The sequence below is a fragment of the Phyllobates terribilis genome, unplaced genomic scaffold (genome assembly GCF_046119375.1).
Source record: "Phyllobates terribilis strain yellow unplaced genomic scaffold, ASM4611937v1 Scaffold_8__6_contigs__length_399053987, whole genome shotgun sequence".
Classification (NCBI taxonomy): domain Eukaryota; kingdom Metazoa; phylum Chordata; class Amphibia; order Anura; family Dendrobatidae; genus Phyllobates; species Phyllobates terribilis.
In genome coordinates, this window is record NW_027362768.1 from 380,223,717 (window position 1) to 380,242,426 (window position 18,710).

General features: G+C 43.5%; 1 protein-coding gene across 4 annotated transcripts in view; it reads right to left on the minus strand.

Moving 5' to 3' along the window:
* GRM7 (glutamate metabotropic receptor 7) overlaps positions 1-18,710 on the minus strand; it is a 469,276-nt gene that overhangs the window by 205,206 nt on the left and 245,360 nt on the right. For all 4 annotated transcript variants that reach the window (XM_073645026.1, XM_073645027.1, XM_073645029.1 and 1 more), the window contains exons 3-4: positions 5,772-5,910; positions 4,166-4,320 (exon numbers count right to left, since the gene is read on the minus strand). In XM_073645026.1, the coding sequence (XP_073501127.1) occupies positions 4,166-4,320; positions 5,772-5,910 (294 nt within the window). The remainder of the gene's footprint in view (positions 1-4,165; positions 4,321-5,771; positions 5,911-18,710) is intronic.

The window sequence follows — 18,710 nt, forward strand, 5'->3', positions numbered from 1 at the left end:
TGTATTTTAGGAAAAAAAAATATTTATATATCTCTTCATTTTTTACACTTTAAACATTACAAAAAGGAAAATAGGCTGATGCAAAAGTTTGGGCACCCTTGGAGATTTGTGTAGTCAGATAACTTAGACCAAGGTTCAGACATTAATTAGCTTGTTAGGATTATGGATTTTCATTATCATCATTAGAAAAGGCCAAGTGGTGCAAATTTTCAGTTTCATAAAAATCAGTGTACTCTAATCTTGTGCCAAAATCAGCAGCCGTGGGATCTTATAAGCAGCGGCCGAGCTCTGACAATGGTGGCGGCCACAAAGCAGGAGAAGGCTATAAGAAGATGGCAAAGAGTTTTCAAGATGCCCTTTCCTCAGTTTGAAATGTAATTAAGAAATGGCAGTTACCAGGAACAGTGGAGGTCAAGATAAGGTCTGGAAGACCAAGCAAAATGTCAGTGAGAGCTGCTTATAGGATGGCTAGAGAGGCAAATCAGAACCCCGCTTGACCGCAAAAGACCTTCAGAAAGATTTAGCAAACTCTGGAGTTGTGGTACATTTGTAATGCACACGCCCGGACTGACTGGCGTGTGCGTATTTAGTGGTTCCACCGTGCCATGAACCGGAGAGTGCCTGGAGGGGCGTAACTAAGTATCTGCTCGATCCGACCAAGGTCGCACGACGGCATACGACGCCAGTGCACCAGGGAGGAACCGAGTAGAGGGACCAGGGTCTACTCCAGGTCAGACTCCGGACACGGCTGTTGACCCACACTGGGGAATACAGGAACAGGCAGGCTAGAGCGCAGGCTGGGTAGGGTCCAGTACAGACTGGGAGACGAGTTCAGAGCCGCAGATGCGGTAATCAAACAGAGTAAAGCGAAACCGCAGGTGCGGTAGACAAGGCTGAGCAAAGCGAAACCGCAGACGCGGTAGACAAGGCTGAGCAGAGCGAAACCGCAGACGCGGTAGACAAGGCTGAGCAGAGCAGAACCGCAGACGCGGTAGACAAGGCTGAGCAGAGCAGAACCACAGACGCGGTGGACAAAGCTGAGCAGAGCAAAACCGCAGACGCGGTAGACAAGGCTGAGCAGAGCAGAACCGCAGACGCGGTAGACAAGGCTGAGCAGATCAGAACCGCAGACGCGGTAGACAAGGCTGAGCAGAGCAGAACCGCAGACGCGGTAGACAAGGCTGAGCAGATCAGAACCGCAGACGCGGTGGACAAGGCTGAGCAGAGCAAAACCGCAGACGCGGTGGACAAGGCAGAGCAGAGCAGAACCGCAGACGCGGTAGACAAGACTGAGCAGATCAGAACCGCAGACGCGGTGGACAAGGCAGAGCAGAGCGAAACCGCAGACGCAGTGGACAAGGCAGAGCAGAGCGAAACCGCAGACGCGGTGGACAGGGCTGAGATAAATCGCCGAAGAGGTAGACAAAGCAAAGGGGACAGAGCTCTGTTCACACGGAACAGACAGGAAAAGAAAGGCAGAACCAGATACACACAAGGTACTTGCAAAGAAGTAGCGAAAGGACTCCAACTCACAAACGGAAGTACAATGACAATGAGTAGAAGTTAAGTGCAGGTTCAGACTCTACAGAAAAAGGGAGCCAACGGACATAAAGACAAAACAGGTAGGAAGCTAGGAGACAGTTCAGACAGGAACTGTACTGCAACAAATACAGGAGCGAGTCTGGGTATGCGGCCCCAGAAGGCGAGACAAACAGGCTAGGAGCGTGTTCAGAGAGGCCTGGAAATACAGCCTCCAGGAAGGCAGAGAGACAGCTGGCTAGTGTGCACAGACAGGACACAGTTCAGACACGGGAATTGATACCGTAAGGCAGGAAACATAGACAGGACCTGGCATGTCAGCGACCAGAAGCCAACAGACAGAACAAGATGCTCAGGCTCGGATTCCAAGAAGCAGCTGGTTTAAATACCAGGTGACAGACAGCAATAGGCTGAGGACGCATTAGGGGTGTGTCTGCAGCAGCTACAAGAATCAGGAAGTTCAGCGGGCGTCGCCCTAAACAGCAAGAGCAAAGCAAAGCAGACAACATGGAAAGAAGCCAAAGTGGCAGTCTGGACTGGAGATCAAGTGCGCGCTCTTGCACAGTGGGAGATGGACCACTATGCAAGGATGCCGCCAGGTATGTTACAACATTGTTCTGCTGTTCAGAGACACCTGCACAAATATGGCTTCATGGAAGAGTCATCAGAAGAAAACCTCTCCTGCTTCCTCACCATAAAATCCAGCGTCAGAATTCTGCAAAAGAACATCTAAACAAGCCTGATGTATTCTGGAAACAATTCCTGTGGACCAATGAGGGTAAACTAGACCTCTACAGTCACAATGATCAGAGGTAAGTGTGGAGAAAAAAGGCACAGAATGTCAGGAAAAAAACATCTCGCCAACCATTAAGCATGAGGGAGGATCAATCATGCTTTGGGGTTGTGTTGCAGCTATTTCACGGGTAGAGGGAAGAATGGATTCAATGAAATTTCAACAAATTCTTGATGCAAACATAAAACCATCTAAAAAAGCTGAAGTAGATAAGATGAAGCCTTTACAAGCTGTGATATTTGCAAAAAGAGGTGCCACTAGGTACTAACCATGCAGGGTGCTCAAACGTTTGCATCGCCCCATTTTCCTTTTTGTACTTTTTAAAATGTAAAAAACGGCAATTTTTTTTTTTTTTTTATCTAAAATACAAAGGAAATGAGTCATCTTTTAGCTTTAGGCTTTTTAGAGATCATTTCATCTTCAACTTGCTTAACTGTTTACTATAACAATAATTTTGACCAGAGGTGCCCAAACTTTTACATGCCACAGTAAGCCCTATAGTTGCCACATGGTTTGGCTCTATGCAAAATTTTGTCCTATGAGATTTTATAACAAAAAAATTATTCTCCAGTAGCATTGATCTTGGGTAAGAATGGGGTGATCTTGGGTAAGAATGGGGTGATTTTGGGTAGGAATGGGGTGATTTTGGGGTAGGAATGGGGTGATTTTGGGTAAGAATGGGGTGATTTTGGGTAAAAATGGAGTGATTTGGGGTAAGAATGGGGTGATCTTGGAATGGGATGATCTTGGGTAAGAATGGGATGATCTTGGGTAAAATGGGGTGATTTTGGGTAAGAATGGGGTGATTTTGGGTAAGAATGGGGTGATTTTGGGTAAGAATGGGGTGATCTTGGGTAAGAATGGGGTGATCTTGGAATGGGATGATCTTGGGTAAGAATGGGATGATCTTTGGTAAAATGGGGTGATTTTGGGTAAGAATGGGATGATTTTGGACAAGAATGGGATGATGCTAGGTAGGAATCGGTGCCCCACGAGGTGCCAATAGCTCTATCACAAGGTACTATATGGAACCTAACAGATTCCTCATATTCACCAGACAGGATCTAATCAGAAGCATGCTGACTTCTCTTGCTCGTCCTGCTCAAGGTCACCATCCGTTTGCTGTATTTCCCTCTATATCATCCCAGCGCACTTAGTAGATTTTCATGGAAATCTGATATTTGAGATTTGAGACTGAATGAAGCGGAGATGTTCAACAAAAACTGCCTGATTAAGCTTTTTCCCCCCCTCTCAGAAGTCTGAATATATTACAGAACGTCCTTGGGAGGGAGAGATCGCGCTCGCCATCGTCTTCGCCCGGTGACACAATGTTGTTGTGACCCCAATCTTTCCCTTTTCGACTTTTGGTATTTCCATCAGTCGGTTGGCACCAAGGAACACCCACCAATTAGACAGTGAGAATTAATTATTAAAACGAGGGGCGGAAGGTTCATGCCCCTCAATGCGAGCACCAGCCGAGCTGCAGAAGATTCGTCTGGCGGTCTCAGGCCTTCGTGCTCATTGCACTTGGCCGTTCCTCGCGGTCGGCTCTCATATATTCGTGTTTTTCAGTACCCGATGCTTTAGATATATTGCCCTCTCCATGCTGCTCGACTAATGAAATGAACTTTGAATTTTGTACCAAAGTAGAACAAGTCTCCATAGAAACCATTACGCAGAAGCTCCTTGTAGTTTTCCTCATTTGTCGATTGCAGCGTGATGTGCTCGCCCCCCGTCATAGCTCAGCGGCCTTCATTATGTGAGAACTGCCTGTCCCCAGCAAACCTCGTTCTGCAGACATGAAGGGACTGACAGAACATCTTGACTTCTTACCTTCGATGGTGGCTCGCTTGGGCAGGATGGTGATGGCACCTTCTGCGACTTCTTCAAGGTTACTTATTGGAGCAAATTTGGAGCCCCAGCTGTCCGAGCCTACCCAGATGAAGTGTCCCACTTTATCGGCTCTCTCTACTGCAGCCAAAACCTGTCTGGGAGAGATGAACAAGCCATGTAACAGCCGTACAGCTCAAATGTCAATCATGCATACATCAGTAGGATGTGCCTTAAGTGTCCGGTCAGTGACTACGAAGAGCTTGTGAACACAAGACTAAAGGTGCCACATTTGGCTTCACTTAAGAGACATCAGGTCATCTACTTGACTTATTAACCAACTTGATTACCCCAATATAAAGCCACGCTGAGCGAATGGCATCAATGGGACATATTGCAATAGATGGATTAAATCAACCCGCTCTCTTATGCCATTCATGTACAATAATATGCTCGAATCATATGTTCTCCTCCCAAAGCTTTATGGTGGCTCCCATCATCGGTGATGTTCTTTCACGGTCAACTAGGACATTAAAAGCTATCAGACGAGACTTGGTAACTGGCTCTTATCCGTCTTGGGTATGTCCCTGGGAGGTGAACGAGGAGACCATTGCTTGACTGCCTACTTTACATCTGTGGAGTATTGATTATATAGTTAGACTTTTGGTGGAAATGATCATAGAAAACGTTCTAGTGAGTATGGGTGGTCACATTTTTCGGACCCTCACTGATTACTGCAGTTATGGCATCACTAGTCCAGGCTTTCCCAGCCTGCAGCATGGCTTAGCAAAATTTTGGAGTGGAGCTCCGCGCCACCATGGTCACCCTCAGCAAAGCTTATCAGTCTTCGGATCTGGACTAGATCCTCCATGTCTTCTCCACCTTTCCTTGGTCTTTATATGATCGGTATTCAAGTTTCCACTGCATCTTCTACACTCCTCTTACATCACCAAAGTACGCTTCTATGCAGCCAACGCCACCAAAAAAGTGTCGATGGTCATTGACCCTTATCATTCCTGCTACGTCAGCCACTTTGGTGGTTACCCGCATGCCTCCATCAGTCTCCGAGCAGCGCACACTTTCATCATCGGCCATAAAACTTAATTGGCTTCATTATTAATTGAAGCTCATTTGTCGGAATGTTTTTTGCTCCTGCAGAGAAACTGATCAGTCGCCAACGATCTATGTCTTGGAATGGTTGAAGACAAGAAAGACGAGTAGATAATGCTGAAACTCCTGTGCATGAAGCCCTCAACATGTGCTGCATAGACCTGTGCACAGAGATCTGGCCACTTATCAGCCATTTTACAAGCCGATTGTGACACCGAGAAGAAGCGAACGTGCAAATGTTGGAGCCCAGGAGATAAAAGGTGCAACGCAGCAAAGAGACAAGGAATAGACTGCAAGCAAAATAGCTGCTAATTGCACCTGTCTGTAGATTACTAATGATCCTCCTCTTTTCAGCAGATGGAATTGATTTAATGATTCAGAAGGTTTCACGAACCTTCACTTTGTCTGAAATGTCAGATATTAATTTTCCTTAGAAAATGACAGAATCCTGCGAAAGATACATTGTATCCACGTCAATTCCATCCAATCTGTCCATTACCTGATATCATTGTCGTCAACGGCGAAGACAACCACAGCCCGCGCCTGAGGCGTCTCCAGCAGCTGCTTCACCAGCTTATCATAATCACTGGGTTTCCGATCGTTGGGGATTTTCAAGGACTGAGCAATACAAAGACGTCCTGCAAAAGAAGGAAGAAGCCGAAGAGTTAGAAAGTCCAAAGACAGAAAACAATGAATTATAATGGGGAGGATATTCAGAGAAAGTCTACTCATGATAGCAGTTATAGTCTGTACATTGGAGCAGTATTATAGTAGTTATATTCTTGTACATAGGGGCAGTATTATAGTAGTTATATTCTTGTACATAGGGGGCAGTATTATAGTAGTTATATTCTTGTACATAGGGGCAGTATTATAGTAGTTATATTCTTGTACATAGGGAGCAGTATTATAGTAGTTATATTCTTGTACATAGGGGGCAGTATTATAGTAGTTATATTCTTGTACATAGGGGCAGTATTATAGTAGTTATATTCTTGTACATAGGGGCAGTATTATAGTAGTTATATTCTTGTACATAGGAGCAGTATTATAGTAGATATATTCTTGTACATAGGGGCAGTATTATAGTAGTTATATTCTTGTACATAGGGGGCAGTATTATAGTAGTTATATTCTTGTACATAGGGGCAGTATTATAGTAGTTATATTCTTGTACATAGGGGGCAGTATTATAGTAGTTATATTCTTGTACATAGGGGCAGTATTATAGTAGTTATATTCTTGTACATAGGAGCAGTATTATAGTAGTTATAATCTTGTACATAGGGGGCAGTATTATAGTAGTTATATTCTTGTACAAAGGAGCAGTATTATAGTAGATATATTCTTGTACATAGGGGCAGTATTATAGTAGTTATATTCCTGTACATAGGAGCATATTATAGTAGTTATAATCTTGTACATAGGAGCAGTATTATAGTAGTTATATTCTTGTACATAGGGGCAGTATTATAGTAGTTATATTCTTGTACATAGGAGCATATTATAGTAGTTATAATCTTGTACATAGGAGCAGTATTATAGTAGATATATTCTTGTACATAGGGGCAGTATTATAGTAGTTATATTCCTGTACATAGGAGCATATTATAGTAGTTATAATCTTGTACATAGGAGCAGTATTATAGTAGTTATATTCTTGTACATAGGGGGCAGTATTATAGTAGTTATATTCTTGTACATAGGAGCAGTATTATAGTAGTTATATTCTTGTACATAGGGGGCAGTATTATAGTAGTTATATTCTTGTACATAGGGGCAGTATTATAGTAGTTATATTCTTGTACATAGGGGGCAGTATTATAGTAGTTATATTCTTGTACATAGGGGCAGTATTATAGTAGTTATATTCTTGTACATAGGAGCAGTATTATAGTAGTTATAATCTTGTACATAGGGGGCAGTATTATAGTAGTTATATTCTTGTACATAGGAGCAGTATTATAGTAGTTATATTCTTGTACATAGGAGCAGTATTATAGTAGATATATTCTTGTACATAGGGGCAGTATTATAGTAGTTATATTCCTGTACATAGGAGCATATTATAGTAGTTATAATCTTGTACATAGGAGCAGTATTATAGTAGTTATATTCTTGTACATAGGGGCAGTATTATAGTAGTTATATTCCTGTACATAGGAGCAGTATTATAGTAGTTATATTCTTGTACATAGGAGCATATTATAGTAGTTATAATCTTGTACATAGGAGCAGTATTATAGTAGATATATTCTTGTACATAGGGGCAGTATTATAGTAGTTATATTCCTGTACATAGGAGCAGTATTATAGTAGTTATATTCTTGTACATAGGGGCAGTATTATAGTAGTTATATTCTTGTACATAGGAGCATATTATAGTAGTTATAATCTTGTACATAGGAGCAGTATTATAGTAGTTACAATCTTGTACATAGGGGCAGTATTATAGTAGTTATATTCTTGTACATAGGGGCAGTATTATAGTAGTTATATTCCTGTACATAGGAGCATATTATAGTAGTTATAATCTTGTACATAGGAGCAGTATTATAGTAGTTATATTCTTGTACATAGGGGGCAGTATTATAGTAGTTATATTCTTGTACATAGGAGCAGTATTATAGTAGTTATATTCTTGTACATAGGGGGCAGTATTATAGTAGCTATATTCTTGTACATAGGGGGCAGTATTATAGTAGTTATATTCTTGTACATAGGGGGCAGTATTATAGTAGTTACATTCTTGTACATAGGGGCAGTATTATAGTAGTTATATTCTTGTACATAGGAGCAGTATTATAGTAGTTATATTCCTGTACATGGGAGCAGTATTATAGGAGTTATATTCTTGTACATAGGGGGCAGTATTATAGTAGTTACATTCTTGTACATAGGGGCAGTATTATAGTACTTATATTCTTGTACATAGGAGCAGTATTATAGTAGTTATATTCCTGTACATAGGAGCAGTATTATAGGAGTTATATTCTTGTACATAGGGGGCAGTATTATAGTAGTTACATTCTTGTACATAGGGGCAGTATTATAGTAGTTATATTCTTGTACATAGGGGCAGTATTATAGTAGTTATATTCCTGTACATAGGGGGCAGTATTATAGTAGTTATATTCTTGTACATAGGGGGCAGTATTATAGTAGTTATATATAGTAGCAGTAATACAGAAGATTAATGCTACTTAATATATCTTCAGCTCAGTTTTTCTGGTCAATAGTTGCAGCCATTTATGTGATCTCAGCATTTCCTTATAATAGTCGTATTCACTCACAGATGAGAGATTTCATGTTCTGAACACAATATCTCTTCTTCTGTCATTGTTATTAGAAGTATTAACGAGAGTAAATATAATATATTCTTCTATATTCTTCAGGGATTTTCATAACTCAGATTTTTGTTTTTTTTATATAGGACCTGTAACTTCTCTCCCTTTTGTTCTCACCACTAGCAGGCGCCACCTCTTTTCTAAAGCACAGATGTATTACAGCCGCGTCCATAGTGGGTGTAAAATACGTTTTCTGCATTCGCTTCACATATAAAGATTTATTAACTCCCCATAAAATCCCCATGAGGCCGATGGTGAGTTTAATGCAACTTAATTAAAGTTTTATGTTCTCACGGTTATGACGCGCAGTTTGCCGTCTTGCTTTGGGTTCGGAGTCCTCCTCTTACAGGACTGTTTACTGACGTTTTTTAGGATGTGCGATGGGAACTTCTAAACTGATGTCTGGAAATTGCTTTTTTTTAATTTACCCCATAGGATTTTTTTTTTTTTAACTGCAGAAAAATATCAACCATGTCCTGCCCCCCAAAATATATCAACTCTTGTGTACTGGGCCGGGATCTTCACATTTTAGCTCTGTCCTTATTGGACATCTCCATCTTTCTCCTTCGCTTGGATTCAGATGATGATGGATCTCCCGTTTTTTTGTTACAATGATGGGAGTAGTCACACGATCCCACTGTTGAATGCACCATACCTAGTGGGGTAAAAAAAAATGCAATGTTGTATCTGTGGAGCCTCGTGGACTAACCCTCTAACGTCGAGCCTGGGACACCCACCCCAAGTCCAGCAATGATCATCCAAGTCTGGGAAGGGTCACTTACTTTTAGACCAGATAGTAACAAAATTGCAGAGTCTTTATTTTCCATGTTAGGTGACACATAACTGGTAGTAGTGGCCCTTTGCTTGTGGCCCTCAGCTATTAGCTAAAGACAAGGACCCCATCAAGCACTGTACCCTGCAGGACCCCTGGTGCCCATTGATCCTCACTGATTTCCATGGGTGATGTGCCATGCTTCATTGTACCAGGGGCAATAACCATACAGCGGGGGCGACACGACGATGACCAAAGATGGATCTATGGCTCCACATAATGCAGGAGAATGGGTACCATTCAAGCAAGCCACAAGTCTCCTCACCTTGGCATGCCAGTCTTGTCACGTCACTCTCCGCAAGGAGAAACATTACCCTTTTGGATCCCGGTCAGACTCCTCTCACCCATCCAAACCAGATCTCACACTTTGCACTGACGAGTGGCAGTACCAAGAAACACTGTGTCTGCAAATTGAGATTCTCATTTGGCTTTTATCCTAAATCATGGGACAAGCCTTGTTAAAGGTTCGACTGACTTTTAGGATTGCTACTTCCAATAGGTGGCGCTAGAGTTCTAGTCCTCTTCCTCTCTGAAGAGACACTTTGCATATTTAATTGCCCAGTGGAGAATTGCAAGGCTTAAAATTCTCCTCACCTTGGCATGCCAAACTTGACATGTCACTCTCTGCAAGGAAAAACATTACCCCCTTGGATCCCAAGCAAGCAATAAAAATGTCCAACTGGTTCCAACGTTTGTTGGCCATCTTGTCGCAGTTACCTGCGGGTCACTATGTGAGCACTATCATCTGCGCCACGATGTGATGACGCAGCAGCATAGGGTGATATTTGGCTGCACTGTGTAGCTCCAGGAGAAATCACTACAACCCCCAGTCTCCCACTGGTCATTGATGACCTGCATTACATAAAGGTGATGTCCACACTGGACTGTCGGAGCGACGTCTGCAGACTCTCTCTATACCATCGCCTTGTCCTATTGCAGAGTCGCCGTCGTTCATTATTTTCCCGTCTCATCATTCGCAGCCACATTAATTCACCAGCTGGATTTGCTTAGTTGCGTCTCTCGTCCGACCTAATTGGATTATTAATTAAGTGAAATAGAGACAATTTATTTTTTTTGCCACTTATTTGGCTGAATGGATCCTCTTGACGGAGCTTTTTTGTAGTTGGGTTGGATTGCATCAAGGGAAGTTATGAAAGCCTATCTACGTGTAATTAGAAGAGCTCCGCTCTCCAGAACTGATGAGGGGAATGGGCGCCGTTCACATCACATCAGGTTTATTAGCAATTTTCCAGAAAGACCGAGCGCGGCAGCATGACACCCGTGGCTTTCAATGGAGTGTTCAATCGGAATATAAAATTGATTAGTCCCAATCTTAAGACCTCGGCTTGCTGTAAGTGAATGCGATCATTACTGCCTCGGATCAATGTCACCAATAAAGGAGTATTGTTACATTTCATGTGTTCACCTGTATGGTGCCCTGCGCCCAGAGCTGCGACTCTAACCTCCTTATCCCTAGTACAGAACTTTCTATAAGACCCCTGTCCACCATAATACTGGCAGCAGGGGGGGTCTTTAGCCCTCCGCCACTTCTTACCCCCTTATAGTTGTGCCCCTAGTTCAATATAAGACCTGTAAAGGAAAATGTTTCCGTCACCGACAGCCGGCAGAGATATTGAAGATGGCACAGAATTGTGAGCACATAGTATATTGGAAAACTGCAGAACTTTTAAGAGTTCTTCCAGTGAGCGCAGAGCTGCGGACTCTCCGGGCTGAGGTCACATAGACTCTGTCTCCTGCTCTCCTCCATACTGCATTATACATCGTCTCCATATATCATCTATATGTCCTCTCCGCATACTCTTTATATCCTCTCCCTACATCTATATATATATATATATATATATATATATACAGTACAGACCAAAAGTTTGGACACACCTTCTCATTTAAAGATTTTTCTGTATTTTCATGACTATGAAAATTGTACATACACACTGAAGGCATCAAAACTATGAATTACCACATGTGGAATTATATACTTAGCAAAAAAGTGTGAAACAACTGAAAATATGTCTTATATTCTAGGTTCTTCACAGTAGCCACCTTTTGCTTTGATGACTGCTTTGCACACTCTTGGCATTCTCTTGATGAGCTTCAAGAGGTAGTCACCGGAAATGGTCTTCCAACAATCTTGAAGGAGTTGCCAGAGATGCTTAGCACTTGTTGGTCCTTTTGCCTTCACTCTGCGGTCCAGCTCACCCCAAACCATCTCGATTGGGTTCAGGTCTGGTGACTGTGGAGGCCAGGTTATCTGGCGTAGCCCCCCATCACTCTCCTTCTTGGTCAAATAGCCCTTACACAGCCTGGAGGTGTTTGGGGTCATTGTCCTGTTGAAAAATAAATGATGGTCCAACTAAACGCAAACCGGATGGAATAGCATGCCGCTGCAAGATGCTGTGGGAGCCATGCTGGTTCAGTATGCCTTCAATTTTGAATAAATCCCCAACAGTGTCACCAGCAAAGCCCCCCCACACCATCACACCTCCTCCACCATGCTTCACGGTGGGAACCAGGCATGTAGAGTCCATCCGTTCACCTTTTCTGCGTCGCACAAAGACACGGTGGTTGGAACCAAAGATCTCAAATTTGGACTCATCAGACCAAAGCACAGATTTCCACTGGTCTAATGTCCATTCCTTGTGTTCTTTAGCCCAAACAAGTCTCTTCTGCTTGTTGCCTGTCCTTAGCAGTGGTTTCCTAGCAGCTATTTTACCATGAAGGCCTGCTGCACAAAGTCTCCTCTTAACAGTTGTTGTAGAGATGTGTCTGCTGCTAGAACTCTGTGTGGCATTGACCTGGTCTCTAATCTGAGCTGCTGTTAACCTGCAATTTCTGAGGCTGGTGACTCGGATAAACTTATCCTCAGAAGCAGAGGTGACTCTTGGTCTTCCTTTCCTGGGGCGGTCCTCATGTGAGCCAGTTTCTTTGTAGCGCTTGATGGTTTTTGCAACTGCACTTGGGGACACTTTCAAAGTTTGCCAAATTTTTCGCACTGACTGACCTTCATTTCTTAAAGTAATGATGGCCACTCGTTTTTCTTTACTTAGCTGCTTTTTTCTTGCCATAATACAAATTCTAACAGTCTATTCAGTAGGACTATCAGCTGTGTATCCACCAGACTTCTGCACAACACAACTGATGGTCCCAACCCCATTTATAAGCCAAGAAACCCCACTTATTAAACCTGACAGGGCACACCTGTGAAGTGAAGACCATTTCCGGTGACTACCTCTTGAAGCTCATCAAGAGAATGCCAAGAGTGTGCAAAGCAGTGATCAAAGCAAAAGGTGGCTACTGTGAAGAACCTAGAATATAAGACATATTTTCAGTTGTTTCACACTTTTTTGTTAAGTATATAATTCCACATGTGGTAATTCATAGTTTTGATGCCTTCAGTGTGAATGTACAATTTTCATAGTCATGAAAATACAGAAAAATCTATAAATGAGAAGGTGTGTCCAAACTTTTGGTCTGTACTGTATATCCTCTCCACACACACACACACATATATATATATATATATATATATATATACATATACAGTATATATACACAGTCCCCCTCCTGCTCCATATACAGTCCCCCTCCTGCTCCATATACAGTTCCCCTCCTGCTCCATATACAGTCCCCCTCCTGCTCCATATACGGTCCCCCTCCTGCTCCATATACAGTCCCCCTCCTGCTCCATATACGGTCCCCCTCCTGCTCCATATACAGTTCCCCTCCTGCTCCATATACAGTCCCCCTCCTGCTCCATATACAGTCCCCCTCCTCCTCCATATACAGTTCCCCTCCTCCTCCATATACGGTCCCCCTCCTGCTCCATATACGGTCCCCCTCCTGCTCCATATACGGTCCCCCTCCTGCTCCATATACGGTCCCCCTCCTGCTCCATATACAGTTCCCCTCCTCCTCCATATACAGTTCCCCTCCTGCTCCATATACGGTCCCCCTCCTGCTCCATATACGTTCCCCTCCTGCTCCATATACGGTCTCCCTCCTGCTCCATATATGGTCCCCCTCCTGCTCCATATATGGTCCCCCTCCTGCTCCATATATGGTCCCCCTCCTGCTCCATATACGGTCCCCCTCCTGCTCCATATACAGTTCCCCTCCTGCTCCATATACGGTCCCCCTCCTGCTCCATATACGGTTCCCCTCCTGCTCCATATACAGTTCCCCTCCTGCTCCATATACAGTCCCCCTCCTGCTCCATATACAGTCCCCCTCCTGCTCCATATACGGTCCCCCTCCTGCTCCATATACGGTCCCCCTCCTGCTCCATATATGGTCCCCCTCCTGCTCCATATACGGTCCCCCTCCTGCTCCATATACGGTTCCCCTCCTGCTCCATATATGGTCCCCCTCCTGCTCCATATACGGTCCCCCTCCTGCTCCATATACGGTTCCCCTCCTGCTCCATATACGGTTCCCCTCCTGCTCCATATACGGTCCCCCTCCTGCTCCATATACAGTTCCCCTCCTGCTCCATATACGGTCCCCCTCCTGCTCCATATACGGTTCCCCTCCTGCTCCATATACAGTTCCCCTCCTGCTCCATATACGGTCCCCCTCCTGCTCCATATACAGTTCCCCTCCTGCTCCATATACGGTCCCCCTCCTGCTCCATATACAGTTCCCCTCCTGCTCCATATTGCCCTTCTTCACTTCCGCCATCTATTTTTAGTCTGTGGTTCTGGCATCCATGGATCTGTGAGCCCCCATCACTGCGGTAGGGGATCTATATATATATATGACGGCAGCGGGGAGACCCCATAGCTCCGCACTGTCAGCTCATCTTTTGATCTGGGTAAAGCTTTGATCACACTTCGTGCTGTGTAACCCACCGGGGTCCCAACTCCCAAACATTCCACTTCCCCTCTTCTCTCCTCCCCTCCCCCATGTCCTAAAAACCAAATATTGTGCAATTCGCGATCCTTCTCTTAAAGGGACGGTGCAGTAAACAGCTTGTCTCATGGAGCTATCCTGGCCCTGATGATCAGGTGCCATCACCAGGGTCAGACGTGCGGTGCCCACTGCAGGACAAATGTGGTATTACACAAATGAACTAAGACCGACCACTTGATATTCAACCATAACACCGAGCAGCTGTAAATACTCGGAGCTCGGCCGAGCATACTCGGAACAGAACATACTCGCTCAACACTAGTCGCCAACCATTCACAAACTTCCGGACTGTCAGAAAAATAAATTTAATACATCTGTGATTTTTTTAAAGTTGGAGAAACTGATAGATTATTATCTCATCATATTAAGTAATATTGCACTTTATGAATAATATGATTTTCCAAATTGTCTGTATGAAACCTTATCTGTCCTTCACTTTTTATTAAACTGTCCAGAAATTAAAAAAAAATAAATAAATAAAAATCAAGTATCAAGTTGGCAACTGTGGATCCGAAATGGAGGAGCCCCCTTGTTAAAGTCCATATGCCCCAACAGGGAATATAGGGAAGGGTTGTCATCATGGGGAAAATGAAAAGTTCCGTATCCTCCTGCAAAAGCTGTGTGACAACCGATCTCGCCGCCATTACAGCTGGCCTAGAAGGGGTTTCCAAAAGTTGTTTTTTTTTTTTTTTTTTAAAGGACCCTCATGCAACAAGCCGGAGCTATGGAGGAGCAAATGCAGATGTGCAAGCAATAGCCAAAGAAGTCAGAGCCGCAGGGACCGACTGTTCGGTAGGATCGCTAATCATAACGCCGCCCCTTTAAATTCTGCAAGCTAACAAGTAATGAATGTATCAACATTATAATGACACACAGTTACTATTCTGGAGTCTGGGAGTTTGCAGATTGGACCAGGGGAGGTCACCAGACAGAAGGGGCCCCTGTGCAGGAACCATATATTAGCCATTTGCAATCCAATAGCTCTTCGTGAAGCACAATTCCACCTGCTTTGGAAGCGCTAGTGGCCCCCTGACCTCTTGGGCCCCTGTGCACTAATGATATGTCCTCCCCTGGGTTGGAAGTCATCCATTTTTACCAGCTACATATGATCAGATTTTGTAATATCTTTCCAGAAGTGGATGATTCATGGATTTATAGCTATGAGAATTATTTTCTTAAAGGGGCTCTAATCAGTATTTTACACCCCACCCTCCGTCCTGCCTTCCAGGAACAGTGACCCCGTGGAATAATTGTAATGTGGGCTGGTAGCGCAGCTGCTTAATATGAAGACTGAGAGCGGCGGTGGCGAGGAGCGGCGTCTGTGCGCCGTTATCAGAGCGGTGACAGATCAGGAGCAGGTAAAAATAGTCTGGCGTGATTTCCCACCTTCACATCTCCAGGAGGAGGGGGGGGGGGGCGGAGACAAATTTCATTTTGGCTTTTATTCCAGCTAAGGAGGTTTAAATTAGATCAGGTGTAATAATCTCATCCCACGTTCAGCAGATGCTTCCTGACGCCGGATCCTCGCCGCACTCCGCTGCCGCGTCCCCGGGTCTAATATTCCAGGGACAGGTAACAAGGAGCGTGGGACGGGCACATCTACCGGGGAACAGCTGGGACCCTGAAGGGGCGTACGGTGGAATTTAGGCCTCATTCAGACGTCAGGAATATTTCTCGTATGTGGAAACACGGACCGTCGCTGATCAGAGCTTTTCTTCAGTGTTTGGTCAATGACGGCTAATAATAAGGCCTCGCGCACACGAGCGTATAAATCGGATGAGTGATTGATTTTTTTTTTATTGGATATCACACTGACCAATGTTATTCATTGAGGCAGTGACGATCACGGATTTTTATTTTATTTTTTTAACTGCATGTGAAAAAAAATTCCAACAAGCACAATTTCACTCCATTCAAGTCTATGGGAGCGAGAAAATAATTGGATGCCGTACGGAGCCACAGCGCAACATCCGATTGTTACGGATACATTGTAACTCTGTAAATGGTCGTGTAAATGATTAATCGCTGCTGTAAAAAAAAAAGGATCGTACATGGATGACAAGTGAGAAAAAATAGTCCCACTTTTCTGGATGAAAATGATACAGATTTTTTAGACTGTCGTGTGACCGTGTCCTTGCGGTCAGTGCGCGGACTGAACACTTTCGGCCGTGACTGTACGTGCTGTCGGTGTTGTTCACGGACTCAGAGACTTGCGTGAGTCATTTTGTTCCATCACTCGGCTCAAAAAAAAACGTAGATGTCACCATGATTTTTTTGCAGAACACTCAGTCTGCAAAAAAACACAGACGTGTGAACAGCCCCATAGACTTTAATAGGTACGTGTGCTATCCGTGAAAAATGGACATCGGAATTGAGAGTAATTGAAAAGGTTTTAAAAATTCCTGCTGTCAGTGAATAGAGACACTATTCTTGTTCACATCCTGAGATTGAAAAACTGTCCTGACCTATCAGTTCCCACAGAAGAAGGATTGCTACAATAGTATCCAAAAGGTGTAAGAGAACAAGAGAGAAGATACAATGTATCCAGGGCGCAATTACAGTGGAATAATTGTATTAGAATTCGTGCATTGAATTCCATGAAAACACAATAATTGTCTATCCATCTATCCATCCATCTATCCATCCATCTATCTATCCATCCATCTGTCCATCCATCCATTATCTATCTATCTATCTATCCATCCATTATCTATCTATTATCCATCCATCTATCCATCCATCTATCCATCCATCTATCCATCCATCTATCCATCTATACATCCATCTATCCATCCATTATCTATCTATTATCCATCTATCCATCCATCTATCCATCTATCTATCCATCCATTATCTATCTATTATCTATCTATCCATCCATCTATCCATCCATCTATCTATCCATCTATCCATCCATCTGTCTATCCATCTATCCATCCATCCATCCATTATCTATCTATTATCTATCTATCCATCTATCTATCCATCTATCCATCCATTATCTATCTATTAGCTATCTATCTATCCATCCATCTATCCATCCATCTATCTATCCATCTATCCATCCATCCATCTATCATCTATCCATCCATCCATCCATTCATCCATCCATCCATCCATCCATCTATCCATCCATCTATCCATCTATCCATCCATCCATCTATCCATCCATCTATCCATCCATCTATCCATCCATCTATCCATCCATCCATCTATCCATCCATCTATCCATCCATCTATCCATCCATCCATCTATCCATCCATCTATCCATCCATCTATCCATTATCTATCTATTATCTATTTATCTATCTATTTATCTATCTATAAACTATCTATCATCTGTCTATTTTCGGGCGCAGTCAGATGGCCGTATAAATCGGACAGAGATGGGTCCGCAGAGCACAGACTGGCCGGCAGCTTCATATATTTCTATGCATCTGCCACGTTCGATCGGTAGTCACGTTAAGGCGTTTCTCAATACCAGGACCCTATCAATGTGAACACCTCTCTAAGAGACCAAAGTCTGCATGTGTATGGAGAGCAGTAATGCTATTCAAATTTCATACAGCCCCTGTACACACCTATTTCTTGTTTTGGATGTGCCGGTCAGTTTTTTTTCTGTTCATACGTTCGGTGGGTAGAGCCGCCGGCCAGTCTTGAGCATTGCGGTCCGATCTCGATTTATACGGCCGTCTGACTGCGCCCTTCTATTTACTCATCTCACGTTTTATTAGTAAACATTGTCACACGTTGTATTTAGTGTCACACTCATTGTAACAAGTTGTAGCACTTCTCCTCCATTCTCCTTTGATGACGGAGTCCTTCACAGTTTTGATGTTCTCCCGGCGCCGTCTTTGTAACCCCCAGGATTTATATATACGATAAAGCCCGGCGCGGCTGATCTTCCATGTTAATTCCCGTCGCTGTCAATACGAGTTACAATGAGAAAACAGACAAATTGCTTTGACTTCTGGGGCAGGATTGGGCCCAGTATGAGGTATTTGCCTATTAAGTGTAAATGACTGGATCATAATTGGTTGCTCTCTCATCTGGCGGCGGTAACACTATACACTAATGTCACTTGGACAGATTTTATTAAGTCATTTTGCTTTGGAGTATATAGAAAGAGCTGTAAATGCGTTCGGCGTGGAGTGATGAGAGCGGCGGGTATTAGCCGCGGCCCGCCGAGAGGAGCCGTATTTTACCTTTATTTGGTAAATGTGTGTTGTGCGTTTTATTGCTTGTGTGTATCACTCTTGGTGTTCGCGTCACTTTTACTGTCGCTGCCTTAAAAATGACACATGTCTCATAAAACATTACTGATGTCAT